The sequence below is a fragment of the Haliotis rubra genome, unplaced genomic scaffold, assembly GCF_003918875.1.
Source record: "Haliotis rubra isolate DU_JTF1 unplaced genomic scaffold, ASM391887v1 Scf1243, whole genome shotgun sequence".
Taxonomy (NCBI): domain Eukaryota; kingdom Metazoa; phylum Mollusca; class Gastropoda; order Lepetellida; family Haliotidae; genus Haliotis; species Haliotis rubra.
In genome coordinates, this window is record NW_025765163.1 from 127,501 (window position 1) to 143,918 (window position 16,418).

The following is a 16,418-nucleotide window of genomic DNA, read 5'->3' on the forward strand; positions in this document are numbered from 1 at the left end:
ATGATATCAATTTATCATACAGGTCTGAGTCTTAGAAAATTTGTAGGACTGTATAATGACATTCCAGTCAAGGATCTTAGCTATTGGAGGTCACATGCGATCTTGTATTTGTTTCATTTGACAACAGTTCATGTTAACACATTGAATCTGAATGAATCACATACAGTAACAATAATTACATACAGCACTGAAGTGCATTCTGTTTAAGCAAACAACGGTGGCTATGAAAATCATGTTATACTATTACCTTTATCATCATGTTCGCAAAACGTTGGAGCAATATTCCACATTAAGGCTCTATATTATTTTATTTATCTGTAAACCATTGCCATACAGCCATACACAATGCGATCGGGAGCCTGAAAGTATGGTGTATCAGCAACTAAGAAGATGATGTCGCACACAGAGAGCTATTATGAATGTATGATGTACGCACTTGGAAACCTTCCAGTCAATATATCACAATATGTATTGCAATATCTCTTAAATTATTGCAATATATCGCAATATGAAAATCAGGGCAATATCCAGCCCTACCAAATGATAGGATTGAGGTGAGTTCTGTTCACCTCCCTATTTTTACTAACGTATTAATGACCAAGGATTGGAAGTCAACTAAATATTTAATCTGAAAATCGCTCTCTTTAAGTAAACCATATTCACTTCAAACTTAGTACTTCTGTCTCAATAGAAATCAAACTGCATACACCATCAACACATGAGTTATGTTTTGAGACCATTATGCCTGTATATGTGAACTGTAAGTATATTTAGCATGGACTCACAACCTGAATGCATTTAGGTACGCTAATGCTCGAAGGTTAGCAGCTCTGATTTTTAACTGGTCAGTTCTAATATATACAGCTGCCCAGGATGCTGTGGTACACAACGACATAATCACTACGATTGTCGCAAGTCTATTTTAGGTATGGGAGTTACGATCACCTTAGCGCTAACATCGCGTTGTATTACGGCAACCTGACATTAATATATACAGTATACATACACATGGGTATACATTGTCAAAATCGTGTATAGTGTAACAGATATCGGATCAAACCACCCGTAATGTAAACAGCTTCTGTATGCAATGATAGACCACAGGCCCTCGTGTCCTATCAAGTATTAAAGATTTTAAAAAAAGAAGAAGTAGAAAGAAGTTTCGACATGACCACCTCGAGTCGGGGGTCATCTCAAAATTATTTGTATTAATGTTTAATCCTCGCAAAGACACGAGGGCCTGTGTGCTAGACAGCTTGGACAGCGAACAGAGAAGCGTCGCCCCCGTACACACGACTGCATGTCCGGGTCGGGAAACATTTCTCGAGAGACTGTAATATTAGCTAATCTAGCGGGTCGACAGAGTTGAAGCAGCAAACCTCCGCGGGTAGTCATTCACGCCAAGAATCTAGAGGGGTTTTCATCAGTTGTCTGTCTAACTCGCATAAGTAATATATCCACCACGATAATGTCCAGGGTTTGTACTTTACGAAGTCTATTATAAGTCTTGTAATAGTAACCCCATAAAAGCTAACTAAAAGCCATTTTGTACATTGTACATTTGTACACAATGCGACGTCCTTCAATTTGAATCATTTTTAGTTTGTCCGGCTTAAGCACGCAGTTCACAACACAAAATCATCAAAATAGAACAAGTGTTCAGTGTTCACACCGTGGACAATTCCAGTTCATACACATGTTCCACATCAACGCTTTTCTCAACATGGGAGATGTCTGAACCCATTGCTGTTAAGTATTTATCTACAGGTATTGGCACACTTCTAGAATTTTCACAGCTGTCCATGTCCACATTTATTGTTTGAATCCACCTTGACAGTTGTAAACCACCATTGGAATTTGAAATCGCATGATCTTCAGACAAACAGTCAAAATCAGAAGGCCATGCATCTTCATCAATCTTGCTGTTGCCAAAATGGGCAGCCATAGGATGATTATCTGCATCTCTTGAAGCAGCGAGTTCTGTTGGACTCTTTACTGGATGAAACCGACCATCTTCACGTCGTTTCTTGGGGATATCTGGTTTGGGGTGATACCTCATTGTATTAGATGCTCCACCCATGTCTCCACTTTGTACAGATGCAGTTGACTGTGTAACTGTGTCTAGGTCAGTATCATGGATCTCCCAGTATTTATGAGGGACATCATTATTCAGCATTCCATGTCTTGCCCTCACGTCCATGGTTGACGTATTCTGATTGCCAGTTGGTGGATTTGTCTCCGGTCTGAAATATAAGGTTAAGATTATTGCATACATATCCGTATGCCATTGATTTGACCGCTTACCTTTGTTTGAGTCAAAAGTGTCTGCCGTTTATTTCAGTACACAGATGTCCAGTAACGATAACTTACCTCCTGTGGTGTCTGTAAGTGCACAGTCTGTGGCGGAACAGCAAGACTCCTCCAAACAAGACAACTCCCAGGACCGAACACGCGATGAGGACGGTATTAGGGTCCAGTTTCTGTACATGTTCGGTGCCTAAATACAAATGAAATAATCATGTAAATAGTTGTTCACATATGTGTAGTGACAAGCGACATGAGGAAAGCCATGACTGCAAGGCCATTTCAATTTCTATATTTTGCACATTTGAATATCAACCTACATTCTCTTCCCACAGAGGTTACTCCTGTCATATCTTCCTACGTAACCTCTGTTCTAATACGGCCCTTTCATGGTGTGAGCGTTCAAGACTCGTGATTGGAGGCAATCAGATTTAGTTGTGCAATCAGCGACGTTGTTTCAAAAGTGATCATTCGCAAGGCCTCGGTAATTTCCGTATGCTTCGAGAAAACTAAACCTCCTCCCCTGCGCGATGCGCAAACGTTTCTTCTAGACAGAACTCAGTCATGTTATGGCGGATCAGTGGCGTCTCCATTGCCCTCGTTGACAACGGACAAGCTAGCCATTAAAGGTCTTGTGTGTAACATCAACACAAGTCCCCGGCAGATGGGGGATATTGGTTGCCCCACATTTGCTTGTGTTAGTCAAGTTGAATCTAAGTCGATGTAACACGTGTTCTGATTGGATAGAAAGAAGGGAGATAATTCTTGTTGCGATCTTTTGCCGCTAGGGGATTTTACGAGAACCGGGAAATATGGCCGTATTAGAACAGAGGTTCGTAGGAACATATGACAAGTAACCTCTGTGGGAAGAGAATGATCAACCTAGTGTGTTTTAGTATCTTTTGTTCATTATGAGTTCGTATTTGGTCACGTGTGTATGTATTTATTGCCTGGTGTATTCATTCTATTCCCTAGTCTCTCATTAGCGGGATTATTCATATTATAAATTTAAATATTTCCTTGTCAGTTCATTGTATAACTTAAACTATGTATGCATCACAAACCCAAAATAGATAAAAATCAAATGTACAACTACTGTTTGTAATATGTATTTAATGTATGAAATTTAATATGAAAACACCCACAATGTACAACTTCATCAGTATCATAAATCCATCACACGAGGAAGCTGTTCTAAATTCCAGTTTCTACACAAATGTTGAAATCCCAATAGAATAGAGTACATGCAGTAAATACGGATGTATAAAGTAACACTTACACTGTTTCCCGCTGTATCCATGCACACACTCAGTACAGTCTCCCGTGTCTTTCTTGCATTGAAGACAGTTCTGTGGACAAGGAAACCTGCAGTCCTTGCCGTAATAGCGATCAGACAAACACGTGAAACATCCGTCCGTGTAACGAGGACATACCTCACAACCTGGCCTGCAAGGTGTTTCACATCTGGCTCCTCTAAATCCCAATGCACACGTTGTGCAAATACCATTCTCTTTGGCGCATCCACCTTTGCAGTTTGGAGGGCAACGTTTGTCACACTTCTTTCCATAGCTAAGTGCATCCTTACACTGTAGACAAACACTACCGTAGCGTTCACACTTGGAGCATGTCGACAGACAATCTTCCTGGCAGTATATTCCCTTCTTACCGTCAATACATCCGTCTGTACAGACCAGGGTTGTTTCCTGTAGTTCACAGCGGGAGTTCATACATGCATCTGAACAGTTCTTGTCACAATCTGTGCCAAAGAAACGCGGATCTGGACACAAGTAAGGCTGTAACATTTCACCCGGGGTTGTCTGTTGTAAGAGGAAGAGAAATACATTTTTTCAAAACCCGAGGATGAAAATACGTAAAATATAAAAAGCGAGGCAACAGTCTCTTCATATATGAATACAGATTTTGGTTCGGTGACAAGACATTGCTGTGCTCGTAGCTCAATGTGTACATTTTGGTATGAACTTGTTTACACTCGTTTTACAAGAACATCCAGATGAAAATGTAGTTTAATTGGAGGGGTTTTCATATGTTTACATCAATCCGAATATGTTTCAGAGTTCTGTAGGCCTATGAATGAATGATTGATGCAGCTATGTCATTAGTCACTCTTGACTATGGTAATGCTTACTGAAAATTGATTTCACGATATTTTGTTTCCTAATTTGTCAAACACTAAATATTTCGTAAAGAACAGAAAGAACCTTTTACAAATTAGTCGGTTGCTGTAAGCAAAAATATTTTACATGTAAGATATGATTGGCTCAACGGCAAGGAAATACATGTTCTCCAATAAGCCTTGTACTGCAACACACATGTCCTGTTTGCTACAATGATGGTTAGCAGTCATCTCTATCGAAAGGAAACAGAAATCGAACGTTTAACTGAACCTACCTGTAAAGCTTCAGAACAGGTCCTGGTTCTATTCCTGCATATTTGACAATCAGCGTCTGTAGGTTGGCCCTCACAGTGGTCACAGCATATAGCCAGGAGCACTGGAAGTAGTGACATTATACCACAGAGTGTTGTCTAAATAATACTGTGCCACCACAGAAACTATGCAGTGAAGCTAGTATTATTATATTTCCTTATGAATATCTAGTAAGTAAGTTGCCACGCATTTTGTTTTATTGATTATTTTCCTAAAGAGAGCTTTACTGTTTATGTAACAAATAACTGCTTTTGGACATACAAAAAAGTACGTTTTTATAATGCTCCAGTTGTACAACATTTCTATTTCTATGTTTGTATTCTGTTTTTGTCGTGATAACCCATTTTAAATCAAAATGGACGTACCTCCTCGTAGGCCTGACACACAGAAGAACGCCACCAACATGTACGTCATGTCCATTCCTAGATCGTCGATGTCACAACTGAAACAACGTAGTGTCTGTGAGTGAGTTGAGTTAACGTTGACCATTATTTTACTTATTTGGAGCTTTGTTGGCACAATGTGTTACGAAATCCCGAAAGTGATGCAAGTCTTGGACGTTTTCCCATTTGATAAAGCTCTATAACATGGTACTGATGACTGAGAAGCAAAATCGGTAGTTGTGAATCTAGGAATTGTTTTACCAAAGCAGGAATATGGGACCCAGCAATACCGACAGCGGTGTACTAAACGACTGGACAACTCGTGCCTCAAACAAAAACTACGAATATACACACTTATCCTAACACTATGCGGACAATTACTCAGTTGTACATAGGTATCGTTATTACCTCTAAGTGTATGATGTAGAAACAGGCGGATTGACGTACTTACCAGAGACACCTCCACAGTTCTTGTCACTAATGCACACATTGAGCACTGTTTATGCTATAACATACCACGTGACAGTTAAAGAAATGTTACCGGGTGACAAGGAGGACACAATATGATCGTCAAAGAAAGTAATTGGGGTGATATTTTCTAATTCAATAAGTAAACATTTCTCAATAATTTAAACACATTTATACTTGTATAATGTCTGATAGCAGTAGTAATATTGATGATGTGATGGAGGTGGTAAATAAATAATGGTCTCTTATGATCAGAATATGAAATTATCAGTTGCAGACTGAGGACTTGAGCAACGTATTCATCTAAAATATTATGATATTAACAACTGGTGTTTATTAACTGATGTAAAATGTATATTCATTCAGTTGAGAAAATTGACTGCGGAACACAACTATCTGGTGCCGGTTGAAACACATACTTGTATTGTTACACGCTACAAAAACTTATGTTTCAAACCAACCTAAAGCTCAGATCATGCAGGATGATGTGCTACTTGGCGTCCTGTCTGGCATCAGCGCATCAGCAACATTTAACAAGTGCACATTCTGAACTGAAATGAATCGTCAAATCTACTGGTGTTAGTCTCCACTGAACTGCATAATGTATGAGTGTCCAATGTGTAATGTTTGAGGAAATTCCTAGATTATGCATGTCTAAGATGTCCACCACAGTGACCGTATTTGTAAACCAAGGATGGTTAAATATGTGATTCTGTGATAAAGGGACGTAACTCGAACTGCGACTGGGCCTCCACTGGCCTCTACTGTGTCTGGATAGATGTAGGTTCAGTTGCACGCGCCACAACATCAACGTGCGTGTCAGTAACGCCACCTGGGTTAGATAGCGACAATTACATTGGGACCTCTAACTGTTAAATATGGGGAGTCACATGAGTAATCTAGGCGGAAACAAATTTAAGTGTCGAGATCAGTTTCAGTTTGATCTTTCATTTTCGTAAGTCCCTAAACAGTATTTGCTTTGAGTCCTGAGATGTTTCTGAATAATCAATAAGACACAGCTCTACAGCTGTAGTTAGATTAAATACATCCAGATATAGTTCAGCTCTTTTTATATTCTGCTGGGCAGTTGCTTAGCCTGATGGCTAAAACGTTCGCTCGTCACGAAGAAGACCCAGGTTCGATTCTCCACATGAGTACAATGTATAAAGTCTATTTCTGGTCTCTCCCATCGTGATATTGATATGATATGATATGATATGATATCACATCACATCACATCATATTCCGGACTTTTCAGCATTCATATACTGCTCACAAAAAGTAGCGGGTTCTGAAGTTAAACACAGGGGCAAAGACACAGGAATATAGATTCCTCCGATTACTTTAAGTATGTTTGAGTATAACCATTGGTCCACCTTAGCATATTGCACGGTGACCACCAGGTGTCCATAGATCCGAAAACATTGAACTCAAACGCACCAGGGGTGGGTATGAAACATCACACCATGTTTTTACACGTGCAAGTGGCAAAATGCAAGGGTGGCTATAAATGTGGGGTTAAGACCATGGCCATCCACCATTTCACCACTTTCCACCATGCGAAGATTACGAAAAGACGAAAGATTGAGAGCCATAGGGATGCTCCAGGCCGGAAGAACACAAGCCCACACAGCAGCACAACCGGGTGTCTCGCAGTCTGTAGTCAGCAGGCCATGGGCACGTTACACAGCCACTGGAAGAGTCCAGGATAGGCCTCGAAGTGGTCGCCCCAGAGGTACCACGAGACGCGATGACCGGCGGATCATCACTGGAGCCCTCCGTGATCGACGACACAGCTGCAGCAAGTACACAGACAGGCTACTGGGAGCCGCATCTCTATACGGAACCGTCTCCATGCTGCACACCTTCGAGCAAGGCGACGTTTCATCCCGTTGCCAGCGGTGGAACAATGCCCGGTGGTCCCATGTAATGTTCGTCGATGAGTCAAGGTTCACCTTGGACTTCAGTGACGGCTGTCATCGTGTCTGGCAGACGCCCTGGTGAACGCCACCAGCCAGCCGCCATGATTCCTCATGATCGATATGGAAGGGGGTCTGTTATGGTGTGGGATCGATCACGATAACGGGCAGAACCAATCTCCACATCTGCCAAGGGAGAGTCACTGGTGTCTACTACCGTGACCACATCATCACGCCACACGTCCTGCCGTATGCACCCCGCCACGGACAAGGTTCTATTTTCCAGGATGATAAGGCCAGGGCTCACCGTGCTCGCGTTGTCATTGAGCATCTCCGGCAGCACCAAATCCAAACTCGTCCATGGCCAGCGATGTCCCCCGATCTCTCACCCATTGAACATCTGTGGGATATGCTCGTACGACGAGTGGAGGGGCGGAACCCTCACGTCGAGATTTGGCAGAACTGGGCGTGGCACTTCAAGAGGAATGGCAGGGGATTCCTCAAGTTGACATTGGTCACCTCGTTAGGAGTATGAGATGTCGATGCCATGCTTGTTTGGCAACTAATGGTGGGCCCGCTCGTTATTAACCGGTTTGTGACATTTGGGTTATCACCCCTGATCAACTTCGCAATATCCACAAAGAACATCGGCATTGTTATCAAAGTTAATTTGTTGACAACTGGTGTTAGACATCCCTATTTCCACATGAACATTGTTTTCAAATGACAATTAAACATACGTTTGCTTTTATTTGTCTCAACTTTTCAATATCCCCTACTTTTTGTGAGCAGTATATTCCACAGTATCCACAACAGTATTCAAACTGAAACATACATGTTCATGTCCTAGCCCTCTCTCAAACACTTGTTAACTGACAACACATGTACTTTCAGAGGACGTTACCTCGAGTGTAACCTGTACATTTAGTTCACATTATGTGAAATTTCATTACTTATGACTTCCGACTGCAGTCACCGCTCAGCAACACAAATATAAGATCATCCCAGATTCAACACACACGTTGCCTTGATTGACAAGCGAGGATACCTTCACAGACTTACCAGGTCCAAAGGAGGCTTTTTATGCTACTTCTTATAATGCTCCGAACGTCTTTAATGTAACGGGACTTTTTTCCCCACTGTAGTTGACAATTCCTGTGAACTATATGTGATTATTATTTTATATTTTAAATTGGTCCGTCCAATATAGAGGCAGTGAGAAAGAAATCAAAGGAAATCACCACTTCGTCCCAAGTACACACAACGCTAAAATTAGCTATTGTGATTAATCTCCTCTGTAAGCGTAAACTTTGCATGGGAGATCTCTTGTATAAAGTTACTATGACTCTATCTCAAAGATTGTGTCATGAAGTAACCTTATAACTTATCAGTTGTAATCAGCCCAAAGCTTCCGTGTTGTTTTCCAAGAAGGGAAACCCCCTGAGACTCCCGTCGAGCCACTTCTCCCGGAAATACAACGAAGGGTGTTTGGAGTTGCTGCAGGAGTGACCAAACAAAGACAAATGTTTACTGCAAGTGTCAGCAGGAATTATAAGTTAAGTCATTACAAGGTAAATAAGTTGAGTACGGAGTCGTGTGAACCATCTAATTAATGTCCATTTAACCAATACTTTTCACGACAATATCACGTTCTACGCGAACTACTCTACGACATGAAAAATATAAAGTTCAGAGAACTAGTATATTTGACCTCATTTAGGGACTGTTCATAATTTATGGCTCGGGGTGGGTGGGGGTGGGGTGGGGGTATGGTGTGTGTGTGTGTGTGTTTGTTGTTGTGTTGTTGTTGTTGTTTACAACGTGAATGACCCCCTCTAAAATTTAAGCAAAGCAACGTAAGTGACTCCCCCTACAAAATCACCCACCCCCATAATTTTAAAATATATTTATGCACGAAAATAGCTCACCCTCCTAATACATGAGTACAAAATTGATGGACATCCCCCGCGACCACCCCACCCCTCCCCCTAACAATCATCACACAAACTAACGCTAACACACACCACCACCTCCTTTGTGGCCCAAGGTATGTCCCTTTAAAGATCGATAAGTTGGTGGAGCTTGATAACACTGTTTACTTAAGGTTTGTATCGTGCATGTTACACAGAGAGGGTTCGTGCATGCATATAAGAACTAGTAATCGTAACTTTGTCAGTGACATGAATCTTTGTAAGTTTAATTTGTCCGTGTAGCAATCAATATCTGGCATTATTCACCCAGGATATACACAGCGTATGAGGTAGATATGCAGACGAAATATATTTGATTTCCAATGAAGCAACTATCAATCACGAGGTAGGTATTCAGTGTAAATATTTTCGGGAAAAAATTCCATGCACGTTAAGTTTCCAATATGTTGTACAGATATGTGCGTGTGTTTAAACAATGTCCAAGTCATCACAGTGGGAACACAAAGATTCAAAAGCCTGTGATGAACAGCATGATCACCGATCTCCGCAATTAAATACACAATGTCATTTAAAAAGCGGTCAAATGTATCCCATGTCATATTTGGGATTACACAACAGCATATAGGCATCGGTCAATCGGGATACGATGACATGTGTCAACCAAGTCAGCGAGCCTGACTACCCGATCCCGTTAGTCGCCTCTTACAACAAGCATGGGTTGATGGAGACTAATTTTAACCGTATCTTCACGGGTCGAGGACACAAAGAAGCGGTCTTAAATAGTATGGAGTAATATATATAAGTATAAATAGTGCGTGACTGAGACTTATGCTTCCGTCTATATCCTACTGCCTATTTAAATAAATACAAATACTGTTGAATGACATTCATTTGTCTGTACTGACACTGAACACTGTACACAATTATTATTTTATTCTCAACATTCGACTATTATCTTGAACTTGTCACACAGTTACAAGGCATATATGCTGGTAGTCGATAGACGTCCATCCACACAACCATGTCTGCAGACTATAGACTTCATACTGTCATAGAAGAGTCCTGGGTGTCCTTGTCGAAATACTTCTAGCTCTACGACTGTCGTAAATGTTACTAGTGTAGTCCTAGGGTTACAAAAGTACCTTACTTATCTCACTAATATAAAAAAAACCAACTCGTAACAAATACATGTAGTTATGTATTTGACTAATACGCATCATGTACCTGTGATGGTGCGTTCAAATCCCCAAGTGGACAGTATGTCCTACGTCTTAACGTTCGTGATAACTTAATCTCGCAGGTCATTTCTTCGCATCTAGTGGAATCATAGCGACGTATATCACAAAGACATAGAATCTGCTTGTTCCAGTCAAAGCGGGTCACTTGTAGCCAGTCTGTATTATAAACCTTGGGTTGATATCACCATATGCTTTCGTCAACGTGGTCATATGTTCCTTGTTGAGACTTTCACCTCTCCTCCTTTGTCCCTAACACGTTGTAATATAACTGGTGTTGAAACATCTTAATATTAATGTGCAAGAAGGATTTTAGCCCGAATATGAATAAATGAATACTAAAATGACTGTGAGCATAGTCCAAATTTAATTACAAAATATATTTTCACAATGAGTTTCGACGATACCACTTAAACACAAGGCTGTGTAAACTGTTGTGAAATCGGGCAATACTTCCTGGACCTACATATGCGTTACTGCGTGTCACCATCAGCTGAGCGATCTCGTCATGTCATACCTCCGTGTAATGAAGGGGAAACAACTCCAACGTCTTAGTGACATATGTGTTGTATACAACATGTATTTCACAGACGGACATGATATGAATGATTGTTATATAACGAAATGGTTCCTTTCTATCATTTCACTCCATTGTTGATAGTTGTTCGGGTTATCGTTGTTCATGACTCCGCTACAGTAGAAAACATTTTGATGAAAATATTGTTAAACTACAAAAACAACATTAACAACTAGGTGCAAAACACGCAGGGACATTCATTGCATAACATTGTTACCTTGTGTTTTGTGTTCTTTTTAACCAACACAAAATATATCCTCGCAATTTTTAAATGTTTCAAATGAGCACTTTTATGGATTGATTTGATTTCCATATGTTTATTCATTGTTATTATTTGTTGTAGAAGCATCATAAATAACTACAACTGGTCACCTAGAGCCAGGTTATCCGGCGTGAAACACACCTACATATATTCATTATACTGGTCACTGACAAACCATGCCTCCATAAAACCTGTCACAGTTTAAGGATTCTGTTCGTACTTGACACAATTACAGATGTATGGACCAGTTTGGCACTGTTTCACTTGCCTGTATTTCTACTCACTGACTGATATGTAGTGTTGTCAATTACCGACACGAGGTACATATACCTTAAAGTTCTGAGCTGCAATACAAGGGAAATAACTCTGTTTCACTTGCCTGTATTTCTACTCACTGACTAATATGTAGTGTTGTCAATTACCGACACGAGGTACATATACCTTAAAGTTCTGAGCTGCAATACAAGGGAAATAACTCTGTGTTTCACATGCCTGTATTTCTACTCACTGACTAATATGTAGTGTTGTCAATTACCGACACGAGGTACATATACCTTAAAGTTCTGAGCTGCAATACAAGGGAAATAACTCTGTTTCACTTGCCTGTATTTCTACTCACTGACTGATATGTAGTGTTGTCAATTACCGACACGAGGTACATATACCTTAAAGTTCTGAGCTGCAATACAAGGGAAATAACTCTGTTTCACTTGCCTGTATTTCTACTCACTGACTGATATGTAGTGTTGTCAATTACCGACACGAGGTACATATACCTTAAAGTTCTGAGCTGCAATACAAGGGAAATAACTCTGTTTCACTTGCCTGTATTTCTACTCACTGACTAATATGTAGTGTTGTCAATTACCGACACGAGGTACATATACCTTATGCTAAACAAACTTCACAAGAAAGGGACACATGGCATAAACAGTTTAAATACCCCAACAAATGTCTGATATGAGCAAACACTACGAACAGTTTTATTACTGTATATTACATTGCGATATCACAATATGCCACTTGATAATGTGGAATACAAAACGTCTGTGGCCACTAAACAAACTTCACAAGAAAGGGACACATGGCATAAACAGTTTAAATACCCCAACAAATGTCTGATATGAGCAAACACTACGAACAGTTTTATTACTGTATATTACATTGCGATATCACAATATGCCACTCTTGATAATGTGGAATACAAAACGTCTGTGGCCACTAAACAAACTTCACAAGAAAGGGACACATGGCATAAACAGTTTAAATACCCCAACAAATGTCTGATATGCGATTTATTCGGTTGCTGTAATACAGCATATTATGTGATATGCTTGCTGTGGGAGGAGAGTCAAGTGATGTTGTACAACAACACTGCATCGTCTCATGCATGGAGACACCGAAGGATCATTAATGCCATGACCTATGATGAAGAATATCAGCAAACCGCCCGGTGTCACCAGAACATGTCACATGTTGGTTATATCAAGTTCAAAGCTTGAAGAAGTCGATGTCGAACCAGCAGACCTACAGATAATGTAAACAGGATGTCTTCAACTGCACATCTCTGTGATCCGTTCGTTTTGTCTGAAAGAGAAATAAAATATCAAGAAGTACCAATACAAGTTGCCAATCAGGCGTGAGTGAGTTATATACTACTTTGAAAATGCATTCCCTTGCAGACAGTCATATGACGCATGTCAGGTAGACGTGGGAGGACAGTGATCTCTTCAAAGGATAAGGTAATGTGGACAGAAGGATTACAAAACACTGTATTAATCACATACTGAAATAAAACCTGCTGAATATTTTACAAATTGCGACTAAAAAAACCCCGTGATGTTCATATTTTCATTTTGTGCCATGTATCAAAAATGCATTTTATAGTAGCACATGCCTTTGTGGCATCATTTTTTAACAACACATATCTATGGACATATCTGAGGACGTGTCTGTATCTCGAGTATTAAATTTTGTTTGCTTACATTCCCCTCCTCGGTGTACATCATCACATGCCCCTCCCCTGTTGATGGTGCTGCAGGCACATCGTGTGGCATTCCTCCCTACATCCACAACCGTCGTCTACCTGGAGACATCTCATACAGTCAGCCCCACAACCCGTATCACAGGTGTTTCCATAGTAACCGTGTATACAACCAGAGCATCTTCCATCACCTCTGTCACATGTCTTGTTTGAACACGTGACACTACAATGGCTTGTGCAGTCAGATCCCCAGTAGCCTGGCTTGCACCTGGAACATTCCCCAGTCTCTTGAGAACATGCCTCACAGTTACCAGGACACCTCATCTTGCAGTCGAGAGACATCCAGCCATCCACACAGCCCTGTCTGCAGACTGTAGACTTCATACCGTGGTCATAGAAACAGTCCTGATGTCTACAGTGTCTGTTACACTGCTTGTCACAGTGATGTCCGTGAACACCGCGTTGACATCCTTGTGTGCACTTATGGCTGCCGTACCTCTCACATGTGTCACTATGACACCCCACTGGACACCTGGTGTCACAACTGTCACCGGCCCAACCATCCCTGCATCCTTTATAACACGACCCGTCCCAGAAGTAGCAGGAGCTGTCTTCACATCCCTCACTGCACTTCCTCTCACACCAGTCTCCCCACCAGCCTTCCAGACAGTTTTCCAGACAGTGTCCTGTCTCCCGACTACATTGGGGGCTTGTCACCATGACTGTATCTACAGTTGGGGGGACATGTTAGTGTACAGTTAGTGGCGTGGTAGCCAGCGTCACACTGTACACATATCCCGGTGTCCTTGTGACAGCCGCCGATGTCGCAGTAGCCGGGACATTTGTTGTTGCAGTAGTCCCCATACCAGCCCATGTGACAGTCAATACAACGACCGTCGTCTGATGACCAGAAACAGTGGGTCTCAGCTGATGACTGATGTATATAGATTACTGAAACAGATATACTGGTATTGTTCACATTGGTTTGATGCCTGGATTAATTTAGAGATTACTATTTTACATATAAAGGTATATAACTTATGCGACAGACATATTATGGAACAAATGTTACTCACGAATGATGTGCACATCATTTCCATACCCAATAAAGTATAAGTCTTTGTATTGTTGAAATTCTAATGTCGTATTTAAAAAAAAGTAGCATAATATAAGATTATATTTTTTTTTAGAATCACCTTAATTCGCCCAAGCGTGATATTTCGGATTTTTTTCATGGCGACTCACGGTCCAGATATAATGCAGTCTGTGTGCACATTATACCCTGTCATACCATCCTATCCTAACACAAGAATAGGCTTGTCCTGTTTGTATAAATCCTTTCAAACCGTGTTGAATTATTTGATTAATTACTTTAATGACACTTAAAAGGATTAAGTAAGTCCCTAATACTAATACTTACACAGCACCAATAGCGGGATTCTCGCCATTTCCATCTTGATAAAGCATCAACTGAAACTGAACATCAAGTGAAAGTGATTCCGTGACTTCCCGACATGTTTATAGACGGCTATTTTGGGGCGTTTGTTTCTGGGACCATTGTTTCCCGACTGAGTGACTCGATGTGTTGTAGTATTGCGCTGAATCATGTATGTCATCGATGTCGTACTGTTGTGTCAAGTTTTCTTCCATCAGTGATTGAATGTCTTCGTCTTCGTCATGGACTCTATGGAGATGTTATTGTTACAATCGTAATCGATAATAAATGGTAATTTGTGTTTATGGAGTTATAATGTCTGGATGTGCATCCGTGCTAAATGCGCCGACGCCATCAAATTCTCTTGTGATGATGTAATCAAGGCCGGATTACGAACATGGCATCTTAAAATTAAGTAAAAGAAACAGGTGCTTAGTTGCACTTGATGACACCAGTAATAGAACACTAGTGTACGTACTGACTCAATGAGAATGTCGGCATGATTACGTAATATAACGGTTGCAGGGATGGAGACGAACACATGTGCATATACAAGGAATCAGGTAGAAATAATTGTCATTGAAATAAAGTGATTATCAATCCTAATATGGTAGGTAGTTTTAATCTTTCAGAATTGAAGACGAAGTTATGATACTGTAAATATCTTCATTGTATTTCGGACAGAGTACAACTCACACATGAAATCTTTTCATGACTTAATAGTAATCTCCAGTTGTAATTACATCGTGATTTCTTCTTATGCAGGATAGGCAGCATGGAAGCAGTTTGTAAAGCCCACCTACTTACAGCAGTAGCCCTTTCAGTGTGTTAAGAAAACTTTCTGACCGCGTTTTCTGTATTCCTTTGACACTATGGGTTCCCTTTTGAAGGAGTCCCTTTTCATTCAAACACATGGTCTCATCGGTCAACGTCGCTCTCGGTTATATTTTGTTCAATGCATATCTTCAAAATGGACAAACAAACATACTTATTTACACTTTTAAAAAAAGACATAAGAGATTTTTCAAAAGCACCAAACAACTGCCCTGATCCCACAACCTGCAGGTAATCATATCGTCATCCCAGCCTCGGCAGATCTCGGGCTGTGTCGCCACAGTGCATGCATTCGTCACCACTCGCCCCTTTCCGTAACCTCCAAGAAGATCGCTATTCGGCTTGTCCCGGAATAACACGAGTTGGTTACGAATGCAGTGCATGGTCACACTCCGACACAGCGATGACTTAACATAACTGCCACAGGCTAAATTGCATATCACGTGACCGGACTTTGTTTGTAATCAAACGCGCATATTCATAAGAAGAAGAGACTGGACTCACGAAAGCTTTTTTGCGCTCTCTTCATAATGTTTTACATTGTTACATATATATTCTTCCACAACTACGACAGTAAGGTCTATGACAGTACATATTTAGATATCAAACTGGCTGCATCGTTTGCTCTCCATCAGCCTCG

General features: G+C 40.8%; 1 protein-coding gene across 1 annotated transcript; it reads right to left on the reverse strand.

The window, feature by feature from the left end:
* Positions 1 to 2,453: 2,453 nt before the first annotated feature.
* Positions 2,454 to 15,228, reverse strand: LOC124266287 (platelet endothelial aggregation receptor 1-like; the record flags this gene model as incomplete). Its single annotated transcript, XM_046701103.1, has 7 exons — positions 14,930 to 15,228; positions 13,542 to 14,460; positions 7,172 to 7,397; positions 5,116 to 5,192; positions 4,714 to 4,814; positions 3,584 to 4,007; positions 2,454 to 2,497 (listed from the first exon to the last, which is right to left on the reverse strand). Coding segments are annotated over exons 2-7 (1,560 nt in total), but the record flags the coding sequence as incomplete, so codon positions are not given.
* Positions 15,229 to 16,418: the final 1,190 nt, after the last annotated feature.